The sequence below is a fragment of the Eucyclogobius newberryi genome, unplaced genomic scaffold, assembly GCF_026437365.1.
Source record: "Eucyclogobius newberryi isolate DKJ021-1_F unplaced genomic scaffold, fEucNew1.0.hap1 SCAF_14, whole genome shotgun sequence".
NCBI classification, from domain to species: Eukaryota; Metazoa; Chordata; class Actinopteri; order Gobiiformes; family Gobiidae; genus Eucyclogobius; species Eucyclogobius newberryi.
The window spans coordinates 8,044,236-8,062,267 of record NW_027315768.1 but is presented as its reverse complement, the minus strand read 5'-3'; the positions used below and the strand labels follow the sequence as shown (position 1 = coordinate 8,062,267).

At 41.1% G+C, this 18,032-nt stretch overlaps 1 protein-coding gene across 6 annotated transcripts in view; it reads right to left on the bottom strand.

Annotated features, from left to right (window-relative positions):
- The window catches only part of bin1a (bridging integrator 1a), a 31,492-nt gene that overhangs the window by 8,081 nt on the left and 5,379 nt on the right, over positions 1 to 18,032 (bottom strand). For 2 of the 6 annotated variants that reach the window (XM_072444269.1, XM_072444274.1), the window contains exons 3-15: positions 17,072 to 17,126; positions 16,901 to 16,995; positions 14,885 to 14,980; positions 13,999 to 14,109; positions 11,008 to 11,100; positions 10,028 to 10,113; positions 7,567 to 7,642; positions 7,354 to 7,409; positions 6,597 to 6,641; positions 5,716 to 5,785; positions 3,022 to 3,144; positions 2,285 to 2,362; positions 1,184 to 1,204 (exon numbers count right to left, since the gene is read on the bottom strand). In XM_072444269.1, coding sequence (XP_072300370.1) covers positions 1,184 to 1,204; positions 2,285 to 2,362; positions 3,022 to 3,144; positions 5,716 to 5,785; positions 6,597 to 6,641; positions 7,354 to 7,409; positions 7,567 to 7,642; positions 10,028 to 10,113; positions 11,008 to 11,100; positions 13,999 to 14,109; positions 14,885 to 14,980; positions 16,901 to 16,995; positions 17,072 to 17,126 — 1,005 coding nt within the window. The remainder of the gene's footprint in view (positions 1 to 1,183; positions 1,205 to 2,284; positions 2,363 to 3,021; positions 3,145 to 5,715; positions 5,786 to 6,596; positions 6,642 to 7,353; positions 7,410 to 7,566; positions 7,643 to 10,027; positions 10,114 to 11,007; positions 11,101 to 13,998; positions 14,110 to 14,884; positions 14,981 to 16,900; positions 16,996 to 17,071; positions 17,127 to 18,032) is intronic. The other 4 variants (XM_072444271.1, XM_072444275.1, XM_072444270.1 and 1 more) reach the window with 3 other exon arrangements.

Here is an 18,032-nt window from a genome sequence, read left to right as displayed (position 1 = left end):
AGCTAAGTTAAAGAATTATATCATTGTATCACAGTTTCTTTAATAAGTAAAACAATTTAAGAATAGGGTAAGAAGATATCAAAAGGGTTTTAGGATTAAGTAAATTTATGAAAATCTATCTGTGATTTTGCATGTGTTATAACTAAACATAGAATTAGACCATACTTTGCTTTGCTTTATAAAACATGCAAAAATCACAATTATGGGATTATGAAAGACATTATGAATGGGGATTAGATGATCATATTATCTTTCAAAGGGATTAAGATTGTATGCGTTACAAGAGGAGAAGGGAAGATGCCGTGGACATCATCTGAAGACCTCCACATGGTTGATGTCATCAGATCAGACCAATTGGCTCAGAAGGTACAACTCAAAAACAGATGAAGAGGAGGAGGTGGCAGGAGGAAGCAGAAAATTAAAGTCGGAGCAGGTTTTTCCATCAAAAGATAGAGGCTGGTTCTTCTGTGAGTAGTTCTCAAACAGAGGTTCAACACACAGGGCTATGTTCAGATGGAGAAAGAGGAAGGTTGTAAGAGGAGACGCTCAGCTCCACTGGGTTTGCTCGGATACATCTCTCTTACAGTTCTCTTGTTAGTTCATGGATGCTGAGGGCAGAGGAGCACGCATGGGCTGGTGAAGTTAAACCCAAAGTGAGGGCACAACTTCACTAGCACCGCGAGAAAGAGCTTGTCCCTGTGTGTCTCATGTGTGGGGAAGTCTGACGACGAGACATGAACATACAGGGAGGCCAGGGAACGCAGAGAAAATACAACTCAATTCAGCCTTGAACTTGTGCTAGTACTACTTTTCTATTTCAAGCAAAATCAGTTGATTTTTAAAATGTACTTTGATAATGGAAGTAGTTTTAAGACTGAATTGAAACAAGGTTCTAACTAAAGTTAACACACCCAGCACAAGACAAAACAAACACAGAAGCAGGCAGAAAAATATGTATTAAGAATTTAAAACAAACAGCCAAAATGGCAAATACATGCAACATGGAACAAGGAAGATACAAGGAAGTTGGACTGAAGGTTACAGTTGGTTCTCTGACTGAAGCGACTATTTCTCCCACCATGTATTATAAAATTATACAGTTAATTCAAATAAAGTACTAGATAAAATTGATTACCATTATTGTGATGTGACTTACAGTACAGTTAATGTCACTATTGCTTACCCAGGAGTCCCAGTTTGCAGGCTGTGGAGAGAAGAGAAACAGTGAGACAAAACAGAAGTCTTATCTGGAGTCCATGTTATAGCTACAATCTATAAAGCCATTAGCTTATCACTGCAAGAGAGAGAAAGAGGTCAGGAAAGACAACGTTGGCTAAAACACTGGGCTAACCATGTCCAGTGGTGAGCGGCCAGACCAAAGCAGGGCAGAAGTAGAGTCATGCTATAAGTGGTCCTTGGACACGGCTACTGCAGAAAAAGTGCGCTCTTAAAAGCAGTTTGTAGTCTGTATTATCATGCCATTATCCATCACCTAGTCCAGAAGAAGATCCAACTCACAACATGCCTTCACAAGACATTTTCACACACTGAATACACTGCTGATTTTATTGTGCTACAATGTAGTAAATATTTGTGTTTTTCTGGTATCTTTAAACACTTGAGGAGCACACATGTATTATTTGTGGTGTTATTGTTTTTTTAAACATGCTCTTGTTTGTTTTGGCATCATGTTTTAGAACTTTAATTAATGTATACATAGAAATCCGACAACTGATTGCATGTCCTTCCCCAGTCTCATTCTCATTCCATGCACTGTCCTATCCAATAAAATCTACAAGCCAAAAAACAAAAAAGAAATCAAGTGGCAGCAGAGGGAATTACTGTGGGCAGAAAACAAAAGTTAACCTGCCCCCACAAGATAATACAAACACGCAGTTGTATTTGATTTGATGGCAGAAATGCTCAGAACTGGCGTCAGAGTCTGGCAATGATTTAGCACAAATCTGGATCATTTGAAAGCGAGGCTCAGAGAAAGAGAGAAGACGAGCTGCTGAACAGGATTCATGAAACATTAAGCTAAAGTCAACTCCAGCGATGTTTTTGATGAGGGAACAGATTTTCTGTTCTAAACCCCTCCCATTGAATGTTCTCAAACTTGGGATAAAGAGGAGAAACGTCTTGAGATGACCACCATTGAAACGTTTCTTACTTTGGATGGACCACAACATACATTATAGTCTAATGAATAGAGTGTACAATGTCTTGTGAAGTCTGGCGTGCTTTGGGATGCCCTTTCAGAGCCTTCATGCCTGGGATAAACCACCTGTGCCACACTGGAGGCAGACTGCGCTGCTGCACTGAACGAGTCCAGGTCCAAATCCAACAGGCTGCTGGCTACAGGCTGAGCACAATGACAACATGAACACACCACTGAGGTCTCACATTTAGGGATGGGTCTGGTACTGAAGGTGGAGTCACAGACAGGGGGTGGAGTTTGACTTAAAGAGAAAATGAGGAGGCAGGACATGGCATTAACGCCATAAATAATATTTTATGACTAGAACAAGAGGATTTGACCATTTGTATTTTCCACTATTGATGGAAAATAAATACTCTTGCTCTAAAAGAGTCAGAAAGATACATTAGGGCTGTGAAATCAGTAAATGTAATTTCAATTAATATATATTGTTATATTAATTAACATCTGTTTAGAATGCATTTGTCATGCTCCTCAAAACCTGAAGTCTAATCTATATTGGCTTTGAAAACAAATGTGTCACAAAACACTGTAAATGGATTTTATTAGGTCCATATCATCTCTACAGGTTCATTTGAATTAATTGCATAGAATGAAATGTTGAAATAACTGTAATTTAATTTATGAGCCACATAATTGTGATTATGATTTTTGCCATAACGGAGCAGCCCTACTTCAATGAAAAAAAAATGACTGTGAGTTTTCTCAAGTGTCTCAGTCCATCAACAGGATAAGTTCTCTCGAGTTACTTTGGGCTACATGAGAATATGGGACATAAGAGACATCACTCGTCCAGCACTGACCTCTGTAGGAGACGTGACACTGATGTCGGGATTGTTGGCAGCGTCAAACAGGCTAACGATGTTTTCTGGCTTCATCTCTATAGACGGAGTCACTTTTGGAGGAGGAGGCATTGCTGGCTTTAGCTACAGGACACAACAACGGGACAATGGTGTGAACAGCAGAAATATTCATTAAATCCCAGTAACTTCATTGGTATGTGCAACGAGTGCAGTTTGTGAGATTAAATGTCAAACGATTATTTACTTGTTGGTCAGAAGTATATTCTAATCCCATATACCTGTTTCTGTGAGGGAAAAAGTTGACAGAATATGTTAAAAGCCTATTCCATGCTCCTATTTTCAAGTCATAAATTCACACTCTCTTTCCAAGTGGTTTTGTTGCAGCTGTGTAGAGTTAAGGTAACTTCTCCTAGTTCAGATGATGTGATGGAACAGATCTATTTAGTAAAATGACTGCCCAGATAATGAATGCATTTATCTAGTATTATTGAAAGTTCTAATTTATATAGTAGTAAAAATATAAATCAATGGGCAAAAAACATGCTTTTGACTGTTGCAATTTGTTTTACCCAGCATGCTGTGTTTTTGATTGAACTGATGAACTGGGTGAGCAGAGAAACCAACATGAACCATGAGCTCCAACAGTCAGACTCTTCTGTGTGAGTGGTACAATAGTGGACATAGAACACATCACTTAGTCTTAGGGTCAGTGGTTCAAGAACACTGCGGTCACATGTTTGCTTCGAATCAGGATTCATTTGCCTGGATAGTCCGGTTCTTTTGGGTTATTGTGAATGTGAACTCGAACTGTAATCCAGGCCAAAGAAGCGAATTCTAATCCAGTTGGAAAGGTCATCTCGGTCCAACCGAATCAAACTCTGGCGCGTTTCGTTTGATTTGTGAACGCAAATGAACAGGAGTGTGGAACAAAATCAGGAAGTGACCATAAGGTGAGCCCATGGGGTGAGCCCCGCTGAGACGCAGGTGAGGCTCAGGATCAAACCAAACTCAAATGTGATCGATAACAGGACAAATGACACGCAGAAAGACGTGAAAGTAACAGGAGCAGCTCTAAGTCTGGTTTTTATCATAATTACTGATGATCATGTGAACATATATCACAGTTTCCTGTGATTTTACTTACATACAAAAATAACAATCAAGCTAAATGGAAGCAAACATAAAAAAATTACCCGAACAAACACTTAAGCTGGCTTTAAAAAAGTGGACCATATTCATCCAATAATTAGCTTTACAGGTAAATGTGATGATGTCATACCTTTCAGAGCTTGTCTTTATTTTAAGCAGCTGAGATTCTTATTACATGTTCTTTACCCTGGGCATTCGGAGGGAGCCCCGGGCTTCCCGGCTCCTGTCCTTCTGACATGAAACACATGTCCAAGCTCCGCCCCCTCGGCAGCTGCTCACACTGAGCTGCACATGTGGGGCAGGTTGTGCTCATGTGGGGCAGGTTGTGCAAATGTGAGGCAGGTTGTGCACATGCGGAGCAGGCTCTGCTCACGTGGGGCAGGTTGTGCCCATGTGGGGCAGGCTCTCCTCATGTCGGGCAGGTTGTGCTCAAGTGGAGCAGGTTGTGCACATGTGGGGCAGGTTGGCTCATGTGGGGCAGGTTCTGCTCATGTGGGGCAGGTTGTGCTCATGTGGGGCAGGTTCTGCACAATGTTGCAAATTGATCCCCAATCGAACTGCTTCAGTTTGTATTGTTAATGTGACCTCTGGCACACAATGCACAATTATCTTTAGTACAAAATACTAAAAATGAATGATATGTAAGAGTTTACCTTTAAAATATGCTACATTTCCTGTATGAATTGTTTTATTGCTTTGTTTGTGCTGAAACACCTTTTGTTTAGTAAAAGACCAAAGCATAAAATAACTGATAATTAGAATGAAGGAGATGACATAAAACTAGTGGAACTAATGTAGCAACATGCTAACGGTAGCTGCAGCTGTGCAAAACAGCAATAACAAACGTGTAGGCCTGTGCTACAATTGAAAATTTTACAACAGTTTATAACTATAGTAGAAAAAGCTTCAGTTGTAGTCATCTGGACTCAGTTAGAAAAAATTGACGTTTCGACTCTCATCCAAGAGTCATTGTCAATAAAAGAATTTAGATTGAGAACTCCGATATTAATACTGTTCTGTGGTAAGACCCGCCCATTGGGTGGAGCCTTCCTGAAGTAGCAAGAGTAGTTTGTTTCAACAGAAACTCCCCCCTTGAATCTACCGAGCTAGCCTATTCAGAATTTTAATGGGCTATTAGAATCCTCTTTGTCTTTGTGAGACCCTGGCTCAACCACCCTGAGTACCTGATTAGGAACTTCAGGAAGGCTCCACCCAATGGGCGGGTCTTACCACAGAACAGTATTAATTCTCGATCTAAATTCTTTTATTGACAATGACTCTTGGATGAGAGTCGAAACGTCTATTTTTTCTAACTGAGTCCAGATGACTACAACTGAAGCTTTTTCTACTATGGAACACGCCTGGACGAATGAGGGATTACACCGACAGTTTATAACTATATAATTCAACACACAACATAGTTAATTGAATCTCTTAATCTCTTATTAACATGATTATATATTATATTATGAAAAATGTTGACTATACTAGCCTTAGTAGACTATTAGGGCTATGAAATTAAAATGGTTATTAGACGTGGCTTACCTTGGATGGAGACTTGGGGATGGGTGGTGGCCCTCCTGGCCTGAGCGTGTGGTTCGACGCCTCTTTGCCACTAAAAAGAATTCAGGGAAATAATGATATTAAAGAGATCTAACCCATCACTCAAACCACCAGCTACAGAAGGGTTAGCATGCTGTGTTAGGGCTCAGGCAGCACATGTGACAGTGGTCATCATGCAGCTCATCGGTCCTGTGGAGTGTCCCATGCAACAGCCTGAGAGTGAAGAGAGCATTCAGCTTTAGAGAAAGGACAGGCTAAAGTTCAGCTCCAGAACGCCACATTTTTAATGTAGATTTGAGTATGACATTTATTTCACTGCGCTCCACACTAGCCCCTTAATGCATCCATTGAAACAGTTTGATAATTTTATTTTATACAGAATACTTTTGCTGGTGTAGACTCATAGGTATAAGGTACTTGTGTTCAGATCAAATATGGCTTTTTACTGATAACAATGTAATGTTGATATATTCTTGATTACCAAAACTCTGGACATGAAGGACAGTGTTAAATATTTAGGTTATAATCTGGTGTTTCAGAGGATTCTCCAATCAGAAAGCAGTCTGAGCCTCACATGCTTTGTCATGTCTCTGATCTGAACCGTCTCTTTTGGTTACCGGTACGCTAGTTAAAATAAAGACGTTAAGTAGGTTTGTATTGTGCAAACAAAAATGTGCATTGGTTGAAAGCTTAAAACTTTACTAAACATGTGCAGTTCTGACGCACTCGAAACAGTCACAAATCTTCTCATTAGCATGTTAGCATTAGCACATTAGCACACACAACAGTACAGAGATTAGACACATTTCTCCAAAGTGAGACATGAACAGCAAGGAAGTGCTATCACAGGTTACCACGGTTACCTCCTGTCAGCTCCAGACGATGCTGCGCTGCGGTTACCTGTCCTGCTGCAAGGTTCAGGGTGACGCCAGGTTAATGCTTGCTCTAACCTCGTATACACACAATATACGTATTATGGCTTTAAAAACAAAACTGTGCAATAGTGTGTGCTAATCTCTGCCCACAACCACATCTCAAATAGCACTGCTCAACTGGACAGCGCCTGGAGGACTGAAGGGGAGCTTTATTCATGGCAGTACAGTGTGATGGCCACTGGAGGAAACACACTCTCAGTTTTAACTATTTTTGACTAGAAAGCTGCACATTTGCCTAGTTTACACTGAAATGAGGAATATAGAGAATGTTATTAAAACACCATATGCACAGTTCAGTAGCAAAAGTTGATTTAGTGTTTAGTCCCACTTTAAGATAGAAATATGTTGATTATTTAGCTGGTCACTAGATCTGTAAAGCATACTGGGATACATGGCATAGCAAAGACCGCTCCAAACCAGGGTCGCATGGAGTAGAGTAGAGTGGAGTGGAGACCAGTTAGGGCTGAGGAAACACTCCATTAGACTAAAAATGCAAAGAAGGGCACAGATCCATCCGTTTGTTGCTGTGGCCAATTAGTTTAACACCACCAGCTTGCCATATAATTGAATGTAAATTCATTTGGAAAGGGTCAAAATGTATTATTATTCTTTTTGTATATGTGAAGAAATATATTCATGAATAACACTTTGTATCACCTTCACAATACAAAATGACAGTACTAACCTGCTTGTGTCTATGTTCTCCAGTTTGACCAACACATCGTACAGGTCCTGGTCCAGCTGCAGAGGGAGACAGAGGAGATTTGGTTGATCGATTGGACACTTTTCTAACAGCCTTCAGCGGCGGTCCATCACGGCGGGACAGTGATTCTCTGGTAACCTGATCTGCTCTTGTGTAATCTGCCCCGTATTGAACCTCAGCGTTCTACAGACTCACCCGGCTCATCTCATGGTGGAACTTCTCCTCAAACGCGGCCAGGCTCTGGAAGGTGCTGACGTAGAAGCCCACACGACTGCCGACACAGACACAGTGTCATTAGTGAAAAACAGCATATTATAGGGGAAAAGGGTTACACTGTTTTATAAATGATCATCCACACAGTTTTCCTTTTAAATCAAACTAAAGTCTTTTTCGAACTACTTAAAACATTCTGGTAAATAGATGTTAAAAGATGTCTCCAAATCATTTGATGAAAGAAGTGTTTAGGACTTATTACAGATTTAGTTATTTTGGAAAAAAATCATCAAATTTGATTCAGAGCTTGTTATGTCTATATTTCAATGTAGAAAGATTTAGATAATTCACTGTAATTAAACTCTACATGAGCTTTCTGTTGAATATTTACAGTTTTAAATGTCCCTAAAGTCCAGCTCCTGCACCGATCATGACTCAGAGCTTGTGCCGCCTCTGCAGCTCAGTGAGACAGGATGTATGACAAAGTAATTACTCTGTCTCTCCTCCTGAGGGGTTCCAGCTCCACAGTCTATCTGCAAATTGAAGCGTGTCCGCCTGTCCTTCACTGTGGAAATCCTCAAGGTTTCTACTTTTTCCCAAAGAGGTTTGGTAGTTGCCGAAATGGAGGGTCTAAGGCAGGGGTATCAAACATCCGGCCCGCCAAACGTTTTAATCCAACATTTTGAATTCATATTTCATTTAAAAAAAAAAAAAAAAATATATATATATATATATATATATATATATATATATATATATATATATATATATTACATTCATAGAACCGTAGTTACATCCTTAACCGTTTTTATCGGTAAAACTACACGTCCCACAATGCCGCTGGTGGCCGCCCCTCCCTGCGCAGCTCTTCACTGCCGTGTGTGCTAAAAATGCGCGTTTGCGCACTTTACAGCACTTACGCACCTCAGAGCAGAGGTCTGAGCTAGGAAAGAGACGTCTGGTTTGGGAAACACGTGGAAGAAAGAAAGGAGACGGTTTGGTGGATGTTGGAGCTGTGCTAAAAGTGGAGCTAATGTGGAGCTAACAAGAAAACTATCTTCTGTGATGATGCTCTGATGAAAACATCCTCTACAAACCTGGAGAGATCAGGAGCCACAGGTAAAAACACAGGTCAGAGTGTAATAAAGTATGAATGTGACTGTGTCCACACTAATGTGACTGTGAACACAAACACAATGACCTCATTTGAGTCACTACATGAATCATTTGTCACTAAGATCAACTTAAACTATGAAAATAGCTAGCTCATATTGAGTTTGAGGAGAAACATGTCTGTGATATGAACATTTCACATCATAAATCACATCAAAAGTCCATATTCATGTTCCTGCTGCTGCATGAATATGGACTCAGTCTTTCACCTGCTGCACATTTGTGCAACAGTCTCCACAACTATTACTTAACTAAATGTATTTCTTATATTTTTATTGTTTTAATTTTGTACATAATATTTGGCCCAAGATTTGACAAAAAAGTGGTTTGATGGAACACTGTGGCTCATGCACTTATTCTATATTTTCAAGGTAAGAGGCGTAACTTAACCTCGTTACTTAAACGCTCCCACGTTTGTTTGTATTTAGTGGTGTGTCAGTTCAGGTGTACAGATAACTACACAGACGTGGAAATGTTAGTTAGTACATTTAAAAGGTTTTTTAGATCTATTTTGTTATAAAGTCAAATACAATATTTTTCAGTTCCAAATACCTATGACTAAAATGTTTATCTCTGTAGATCAACTCTGAAGTTGTAATGCACATAAACTGAAGCACAGTATTGGTGACATTACATTTGTTTTTCTTTATACATTTCAGTTTATGAGAACAAACGTGCTTGTAATTTCTTTTAATCGATCCAGTAATTGCTTCAAAAACACCGTCGGCTATATAATGCTATTTATTTCTTATATTTTATATTGTTTTATGTTTTACGTTATGTTCGGCCCGCAACCCAGCCTGAGCGTCGAAATTCGGCCCGCGGCCCAAAATGAGTTTGACATCCCTGGCTAAGGACAGGGGAGCTTGGGACCTTTGATAATGTGATTTCTGGTGTTACAAAAATATATTTAATTAATGGCTAATTGGTTAATTTGAAGGCACAGTATGAAACTTCCTGAAGGTGGAAAGTACCCCTGCAGGATTCTATGGAAATAGAGAGTTAAAGCCCACCTCTGAACTTTCTCCATGGAGATAGTCAAGTTTTATGCCATACTGTGGATTTTTATAAAGGAACAACGGAAAAGGAACAACATATCTATGAAAACAAGACTATTTTTGGCTAAAATTTACATTTTGGGGCTTTAAACCAAATGGAATATATTTCTAATACATCATTTTTTTCTTTTTCTAGACTAAAACTCCAGCAAACAAACTCCACACATAATGTAGATTCTATTATGGTTCAAACACACATCTTGTGCACAGACCTGTTCCAAAGTGAAGGCAGCTCTTCCTGCAGGTCCAGGTTAATCTCCTCAAACACCTTCTGGGCTCTCTCCAGCTCCTCCTCAGCCTAAAGTGCACACACTTAATTTTGTAATAATAACACTACCCTTTGCACTACCCTTGAAAGTCATAATATGTAACTCAACTCTCTCTTTTCCCTCTAATGCCGACAGAAACCTTTCCATTTACCATAAAATCACATGTTAGGCTGAGCAAAATAATATGTCTGTTTGCCGTAACCCGACCGACCCGGTTTAAAACCAACCGACTCAAACACGAATATCAGCATTTCCTTAAAAAACGTCAAATTCTTTTATTTTTCATATATTTCGCCAACTCATCGACCTGGTATTTTCTGAAGCGCAAAGTAGATACATTTTTAAGTGCTAGTTAACTTAACTTTCATCCCAGGCGACTAATAACGCATTGCGCATCACAGGTGCGTGCTCAATTTCGGTCCTCTATATAATGTCTGTAACAAAACAGTTCATGCAGGAAGAAACCTATATTGCCTTGGACTTGTTGACTTCTCTCTGTTGGCGCCACTGTCCTGGCCACCGTTCATGTCGCTCTGTATCATGGTGTGGCTTGATTTAAATTTGCCTCATGCATTGCATTCTGGGATTGAAACACACCGAGCGCCCTTGTCCCCCACATGTTCCCCCCGCTCGCCTTCGCTACCAAAATAAAGGATAACGACGTACAAAAGGTCGATTGAAATATCTTAAAATCGGGACATTTAATCTCTGACGTTTTCCGTCATTGACTGTTTGATTGACTGTCAAAAATAGCAAAATTAAAAAGTAAAAAAAAAAAATTTACCTACCAACCGACCCACTTGAAAAATGTTGGGTTGGGTTACAGCAAACAGACAATTTATTTGGGGTAGCCTTATCACACACACTATAGTTACTACAGTACACTTTTATGATGCTTTCATGTGATGATGCTGTGTGCATACCTGGCTCCTGGACAGGCTGCTCTGGGCCACATTGTGAGCAGACAGAATTCCCTGAGCCCAGCCGGGGGTGGCTCTCTCCAGCAGAGTGGACGGCTGCGTGAGACAGGGCAGATTCACATATAATTAATGCACACCACTAAAACAGAACTGATGTTTTATTCTCCCCAAAGGTGGTGGCATTAGTAACTGCGTTATTGAGGGACGAAAGTGACCAATTATGAGATAAAGTAAAATAAATCTCCCAAACTACACCAATTGCTGCTTGTTTAAGTAAATAAATATTTTACATTCAGCTTTAATTGGCCTGCAAATCACTAAATGCGCACAGGAACCGCATTAGGTATAGACTATTCTCCAACACCATCATGTAAACTGTGCAGCCACAACAACACAAGATAAAACAACTTTATACCTCTGACACTCTGGCCAATCAGCAGGTTTACCAAGCACACACTGATATCACTTTTCTTTAGCCAATCACCATCTCTAATTCCTTGTCTCGCAGCTGTTTACTTCCCAAAACAACGTTTTCTCTTGAGATGAGAGCGTCTTATTTTTAACCACTGCTAACCAGACTCGTTACACTGACAGTAACTATAACGGCATAACTACAGAAGAAAGGGTAGTTAATTAGGTTAGGCCATTAGTAATTTTTTTAATACTTAAACAGCATTATTCCCAACACTGGTTCTGACAGATCTTGTGTTATAGCAGTGGCGTACGGTCATTACAAACTAGGCAATCACTGACTGACAAATGCAATTTGAAACCACATTGTCTGAGCGGATAAAAATTTGTTTTAGTGTGTACCGAGGACAACTAGGGGTGCGCCAAAATATCGATATGGCAATGTAGCGCGATTTTTACTCCCGCGATTGATTCTCGAAGCGTTCTCGCCAAGTATCAATCTTTTTACGTTGTAAAAAGCCACTCTAAATGGCACTATTCACCGTTCCTTTGTTGAGACACTTCTTTGGAGTTTGCTAGGGGGGGCACAGGGCAAGTGGGCGGAGAAGAAGTCGAACACGGAAATGGCAGAGTCAAATGAGGAAAACCAAAGTGAGATGCGAGACACACCAAAAACATTTAAGTCCAAAGTATGGACTCACTTTGGCTTCTATTTCAGCACATAATGGTACAAAGCTCGAAAAGGACTATGCAATATGCAATAACTGCGTTTCAAAAGTTCGGTACACGGGAAACACAACCAACATGCACAGCCACCTCTCGAGGCATCACCCATGGCTGTGTGAGAAAGCCCCTCAAAGCCGACACAGCCCGGCATAAGCTCCCCTTTCCAGGCAAAGCTGCCACCTTCTCCTGCAAAATCAATCACAAATGGGATCGCTGTTTACATGTGTAGAACTCAAATGAAGAGTTGCTGTTTCATTGAGGGTAGTTTAATGATGGCTTTCCTTTACATCTTGTTTGCCAGAGGGTATACAGGCTGAGAAATAGATTTTCAAAGTTAGGGGCAATGTCAGGGGCATGTCTGTCAAAACGAAACTTAAGCGATGAAAATGCCCCAAATATGGCCAAATTACTAGTTAAATCTTGTTTTTTTTTGAGGAATTTACATACAGGGGCACGGCGGGCCCCCTCCTAATTCAAACCCTGGGCCCGCCGGCGATTTGAGGGCTTACGGGCCCCAGGCCCCCGTCTCTTTCGCAGCCTGGTATATTATGTGGGTGTGTGTGGTCTTAGGGATCATCTCAAAATAGGTTGAAGCTGAAAAGATGTAATATTTTTCGTCTCTCTGGACCCCCCCCACCCCCCCCCCCCCTCAAAAGACTAAAAAACAAAAATGTCTGGCATCACATAACATTTTAAGCGTTGATAAAACTATAGTAGCTTAGATAGACCTTGCTCACCTCTAGTCCCCGCATTCACCCGCCGTGCTCCCTGCCCGCACCCGCCGCGCTCCCAAAAAATATTACGTCTTTTCAGCTTCAACCTATTTTGAGATGATCCCTTATATCACGCACACACTGCAAGACTGGGGAGGCATACAAACTGCTAATTTAAACTGTATGGTGAACTCTGACGCACCAAACTCTTCTCTGTCTCTGACCCTAACCTTAACCCTAACCTTAACCCGGCGCGGTCTAAAACGGCGCAGTCAAATAGCGCAGCAGTTTCAGGAACCACGGCACAATGGCCGCGGTTGACATGGCAGTTTTGGCCGCGTGACGCGGCTCTGTAGACACTCCCTTTTAACAAATAGGATACAAGTTGTTTATTTATTATTGTGTATATATACAATGTATCGATATATATATCGATAATCGCAGTATCGCGATATTATCGTATCGTGAGCTGTGTATCGTATCGTGAAGTACCCAGTGATTCCCAGCCCTAAGGACAACACACCCAACCTATTGGGGACTCTTGAAGATAGGGCAGATTGTACCCTAGTGCACATGTGCATAGAAGACATGAATCCACAGGGCCAAGTCTATACAAGTGACTTAAAACTAGCTTTAAAAGTCAAGTCTTTCTTTGTTCTGTATCTAAGGCTCTGTTCATATTTCCAATGATTAGATGTTAGAAATAGTACTTCAATGACATAGAGCTAGTCTGTCTGCAATGGAGGATCTTGATTGAGCAGTGAAGAAGCACTATTCAACTCAAGCTTGAAACATGTTAATTTAGCTCAATAGGATAAGTAAACATCCGCCATACAGGAGATCTGGGTTTAAGACGGGCACCTGTGTGTGGATTTTTTTTCCTTTGACTAAATATTGATGACCACCCCAAGTCTGCTTGCCTGTCCATGGAAGTCGCCACAGTATCATAGAAAAGGGAGGTGGTTTCGTGAAAAGGGGCATCTGACATACAACGCACAGCAAATCATTAACAAATATCACTGCAGTAAAGGGTTCATATTTATGCTTTTGAGAAACCATAAGAGCAGTGTTTATATAAAAAAAAAAAATGTGATAAAAACAACATTTAAGTCCAAAGTATGGACTCACTCAAAAATGCTTTTACCTTGGTGAGTTTGATGCCCCCGTCCTTTTTCTTGGTCTTGTGTGTGGTAGCATAGTTATGTCTTGCACTGTCATAGTCGACCAGCTTTCTGTCTCTTTTGGCAATACGAGCCTGGACAGAAGAAAAAAAGAGAGAAACAAAAAACACTTCCGAATATTGTCCCATGAAGTAGTTACACCATGTTTTATTGATATTAGGAATTAAACACCAAAGATCAAGCAACATGTTAACTGTTCAACAAATGTAACATTCAGAGTTGTCTGGTCCCATCTCATCAACTTTGATATTAAGGACAAAATGGTACAAGGTTGGTACTGTGACATTTTCAAAGGGACAGTTGGCTTATGCACAGCAATTTGATGTAAAGGGACGAAACACAAATTATTCAACACAAATGTGCAAATGTTCAATTCAAGATTTGGATTTACAACAAAACATGCACAGCTCATTTTTTTCATATTAGAGTGGTCAAAAAATATGCCCAGATACTAAGTAATATAACAAAATTGTAAAAAAAAAAAAAAATGTGACAAAATTAGACCGTTCCTGAAGAGAATGGTCTTGATCTATCTATTTAGTTGTATTATAAACATTTGTACTGAGTATCAAGCCTTTTCCGTAGTATACAAAATCTAGTAGTATTCACATTGCATTTTGCATTATGTTAAATTGGTCTGAGTTATTCTAGTTGATGAGCTTCAATGATGAGTCGATAGAATAAACAGAAGGGGTCCCAGCACTGATCCTTGAGGGACTCCGTGGGTGACAAGGATGGTCTGGGATTTGCAATTGTTATGCGGTTTTGTATCTGAAACCTTCATTGCTGAATAGTTCAGTTGAGCAGGCAGCTGTGGTGACGTTTTGCCCAGCAGGGCCACATCTTTACCTTGATGTCAGGGAACTGTCCCAGGTAGGTGTCCATGGAGATGAGGGCGTGGTCCACCAACTTCTGATGGTAGTCCTCCCACAGAACGTCACAGTCCTGAAAAGAGGTAAAAAGGTAAAACAAATGTTTTAAATGCAGTGGTCCAAATGTATGGCTCACCCACCTAAATCATTCCAATATTCTGATTGTTCACCACAAAAAGTTTATAACCCACGCAACACTCGACTACTGCAACTCCCTCCTCACTGGCATCTCCTCCCATTCCCTCCACAGACTCCAAATGGTCCAAAACGCCGCTGCCCGCCTCCTCACCCACACCCGGTCCCGTGATCACATCACTCCCGTTCTCCGCTCTCTCCACTGGCTCCCCATCAAGCAGCGCATAAACTTTAAAATACTCCTCCTCACCTTCAAAGCTCTTCACCACCTTGCCCCCCCCTACCTGTCTGACCTCCTCATCCCCCACCGCCCCACCCGAGCTCTCCGATCCTCCTCCTCTCTCACCCTGACTGCACCAACATCCCGACTCAAAACTTTTGGCGACAGAGCATTCTCCCGAACAGCACCCCGACTCTGGAACTCCCTCCCCCAACCTGTCCGCCACTCTCCCTCACTCACAACATTCAAATCCCGCCTAAAAACATACCTCTTCACCCAAGCCTATGACCTCCCCTACCCCTAGCCTCCTCTACCCCATTGCCTACTCTTCTACTCCCTGTTACATCCCCATCTTTTTCTCTCTACTTCTTCTGTCTTGTTCATTTTATCTGTATATTAATGTGTTCTGTACGTGTTGTCCCCCCTGTCTGTAAATACCCCCCCTTTTTTTTATTATGTTCAGCGTCTTTGGGTCACTGAAAAGCGCTATATAAATAAAAGTTATTATTATTATAGGGGGTAGGGGAGGTCATAGGCTTGGGTGAAGAGGTATGTTTTGAGGCGGGATTTGAATGTTGTGAGTGAGGGAGAGTGGCGGACAGGTTGGGGGAGGGAGTTCCAAAGTCGGGGTGCTGTTCGGGAGAATGCTCTGTCGCCAAAAGTTTTGAGTCGGGATGTTGGTGCAGTCAGGGTGAGAGAGGAGGAGGATCGGAGAGCTCGGGAGGGGCGGTGGGGGATGAGGAGGTCAGACAGGTAGGGGGGGGCAAGGTGGTGAAGAGCTTTGAAGGTGAGGAGGCGTATTTTAAAGTTTATGCGCTGCTTGATGGGGAGCCAGTGGAGAGAGCGGAGAACGGGGGTGATGTGATCACGGGACCGGGTGTGGTGACTTTATCGATCAATATCAATCAAAATAAAAGTAGCACATACCATTTTTTTGTTTTTAAGTAGCCATAGAAAACTTGACTTTAGGAGTATAAAGTAAAACATATGGTACACAGATTTTCCAATCAATTTCCAAATGTCCTAGTAAATTTGAAGTATATATTTTAGTTTGCTCATAGCTCGTGATTGAACTTAGAACCTGTGGGCAAAATGTCAACATAAAGGAACAAAAACATATTCAAACCATATGAAATATACCAATATAGCTCTGCCAAAGTAGTTATATATTGTAAAAGTAAAAAGTATCCACAGTAAAAAATTACATTCAGCTAAAAAAATTACTTAAGCACAGTACTTTTACGTTAGTTACCGGTTACTTTCCACCACTGGATGAGGTAGATAAGGGGCCATATTTTGCCCTGGGAGGTAATGTTAACGTGAACCTTTTCCAGGGGGCAGGGGGTAGGGCCAGGGCGCATTTTGCTACCTTCCCGACCATAACGCTGATTGTATTCATTATTCTAAACTTATAATGTGTGTTATTCATGCCCATGAAGGTTGTTTTATTATGATTATCTTGTTTATATGGGGAGAGTAACATGACTCCAGTTTTTGTTACTCAACCTCAAAATTTGGCATGATCATATCTTGTTTAGAATTCCACGCATGCGCTGTCATCAATTGTGCCGACTGCAATGAATTAAATGAGCTCTGCTGCGCCCACGTCAACGCAAAATATGGCCCAAAGTGTCTAACCTCCACGATGGAGTCCACCTTCCTGTGTCCCTTCCACTCGGGCTCGTACATGTCTGCTAGGCACGACTGGATGTTCTTGGACGACTCGTGCATGGCTGAGGAGGAGAACAGTTTTATATCATTGTCTTATCATGATATGTTGCCTAAATGATGACCTTCCCAGTTGTTTACCTTTGACTGCCTCCAGGTATGCGCGCAGGTCCCGCTGAAGTTTACTGCCTTCTGTCTGTGGAGTACACAACAAACAGTGTACTTAGATTTTCATGTAGCCTAGTTTTATTATGACAGGTCAATTCAGATCAGAAATAGTTTATGTACCTTCTGCTAGAAAATTAAACACTATTAGATGCTAATCAAAGGTGCTAATTTTCAGGGCAGTATTCAAAATACCTGTACGGCAATATATTGTGACAGACTTCTTTCACAATATACATATCGATAGAAGCATGTCAAGATACTTTTAAGATCATGTTATATATAGTTATGTACAGTATTTTTAGTTGAGCTGAAAAAGCCTTGCAGGGCTGAACAAAATTGTTGATTTTATCAGCAGAAAGTTAGAAAATCAAACAATGAAACATTGGTCAATAAAACACAAGCAGATTAACCAAAGTTCACAGAAATTAAGCAAATGGCCACAACAGAGCATCCCCTGTCCTTAAATCAGAGGAGGGGAAACTAAAGCCCACGAGCCAAACCCGGCCGACTGACATTTTGTTTCGCGCGGACCACTACCAGCTATTACTACAACAGTGGCATGCCCTCAATGCATGCCACATGGGGCTCCTAAGCTCCAGTACAGCCACACCGCTGCAGTCAGCGATCACTGTCTGTTACAGCTGCACGCTACACTTGATCTCTACACCACACTTGATCTCTACACCACACTTTGTCTCTACCCCACACTTTGTCTCTACACCACACTTTGTCTCTACCCCACACTTTGTCTCTATACCACACTTTGTCGCTACACCAAACTCTGCTCAAGTGTGCGTTTTCAAATGCCTGTTGACACCCCTGGCACTGTCTTTTTCTTCCTCTCCTCATCCAACATTTTTTATAGTGAGTAGAGCTCCATGGTAACGCTCAGAGGAGGGGCTTTCTTTTGGTCCATGTCAACATCTAACTGCTT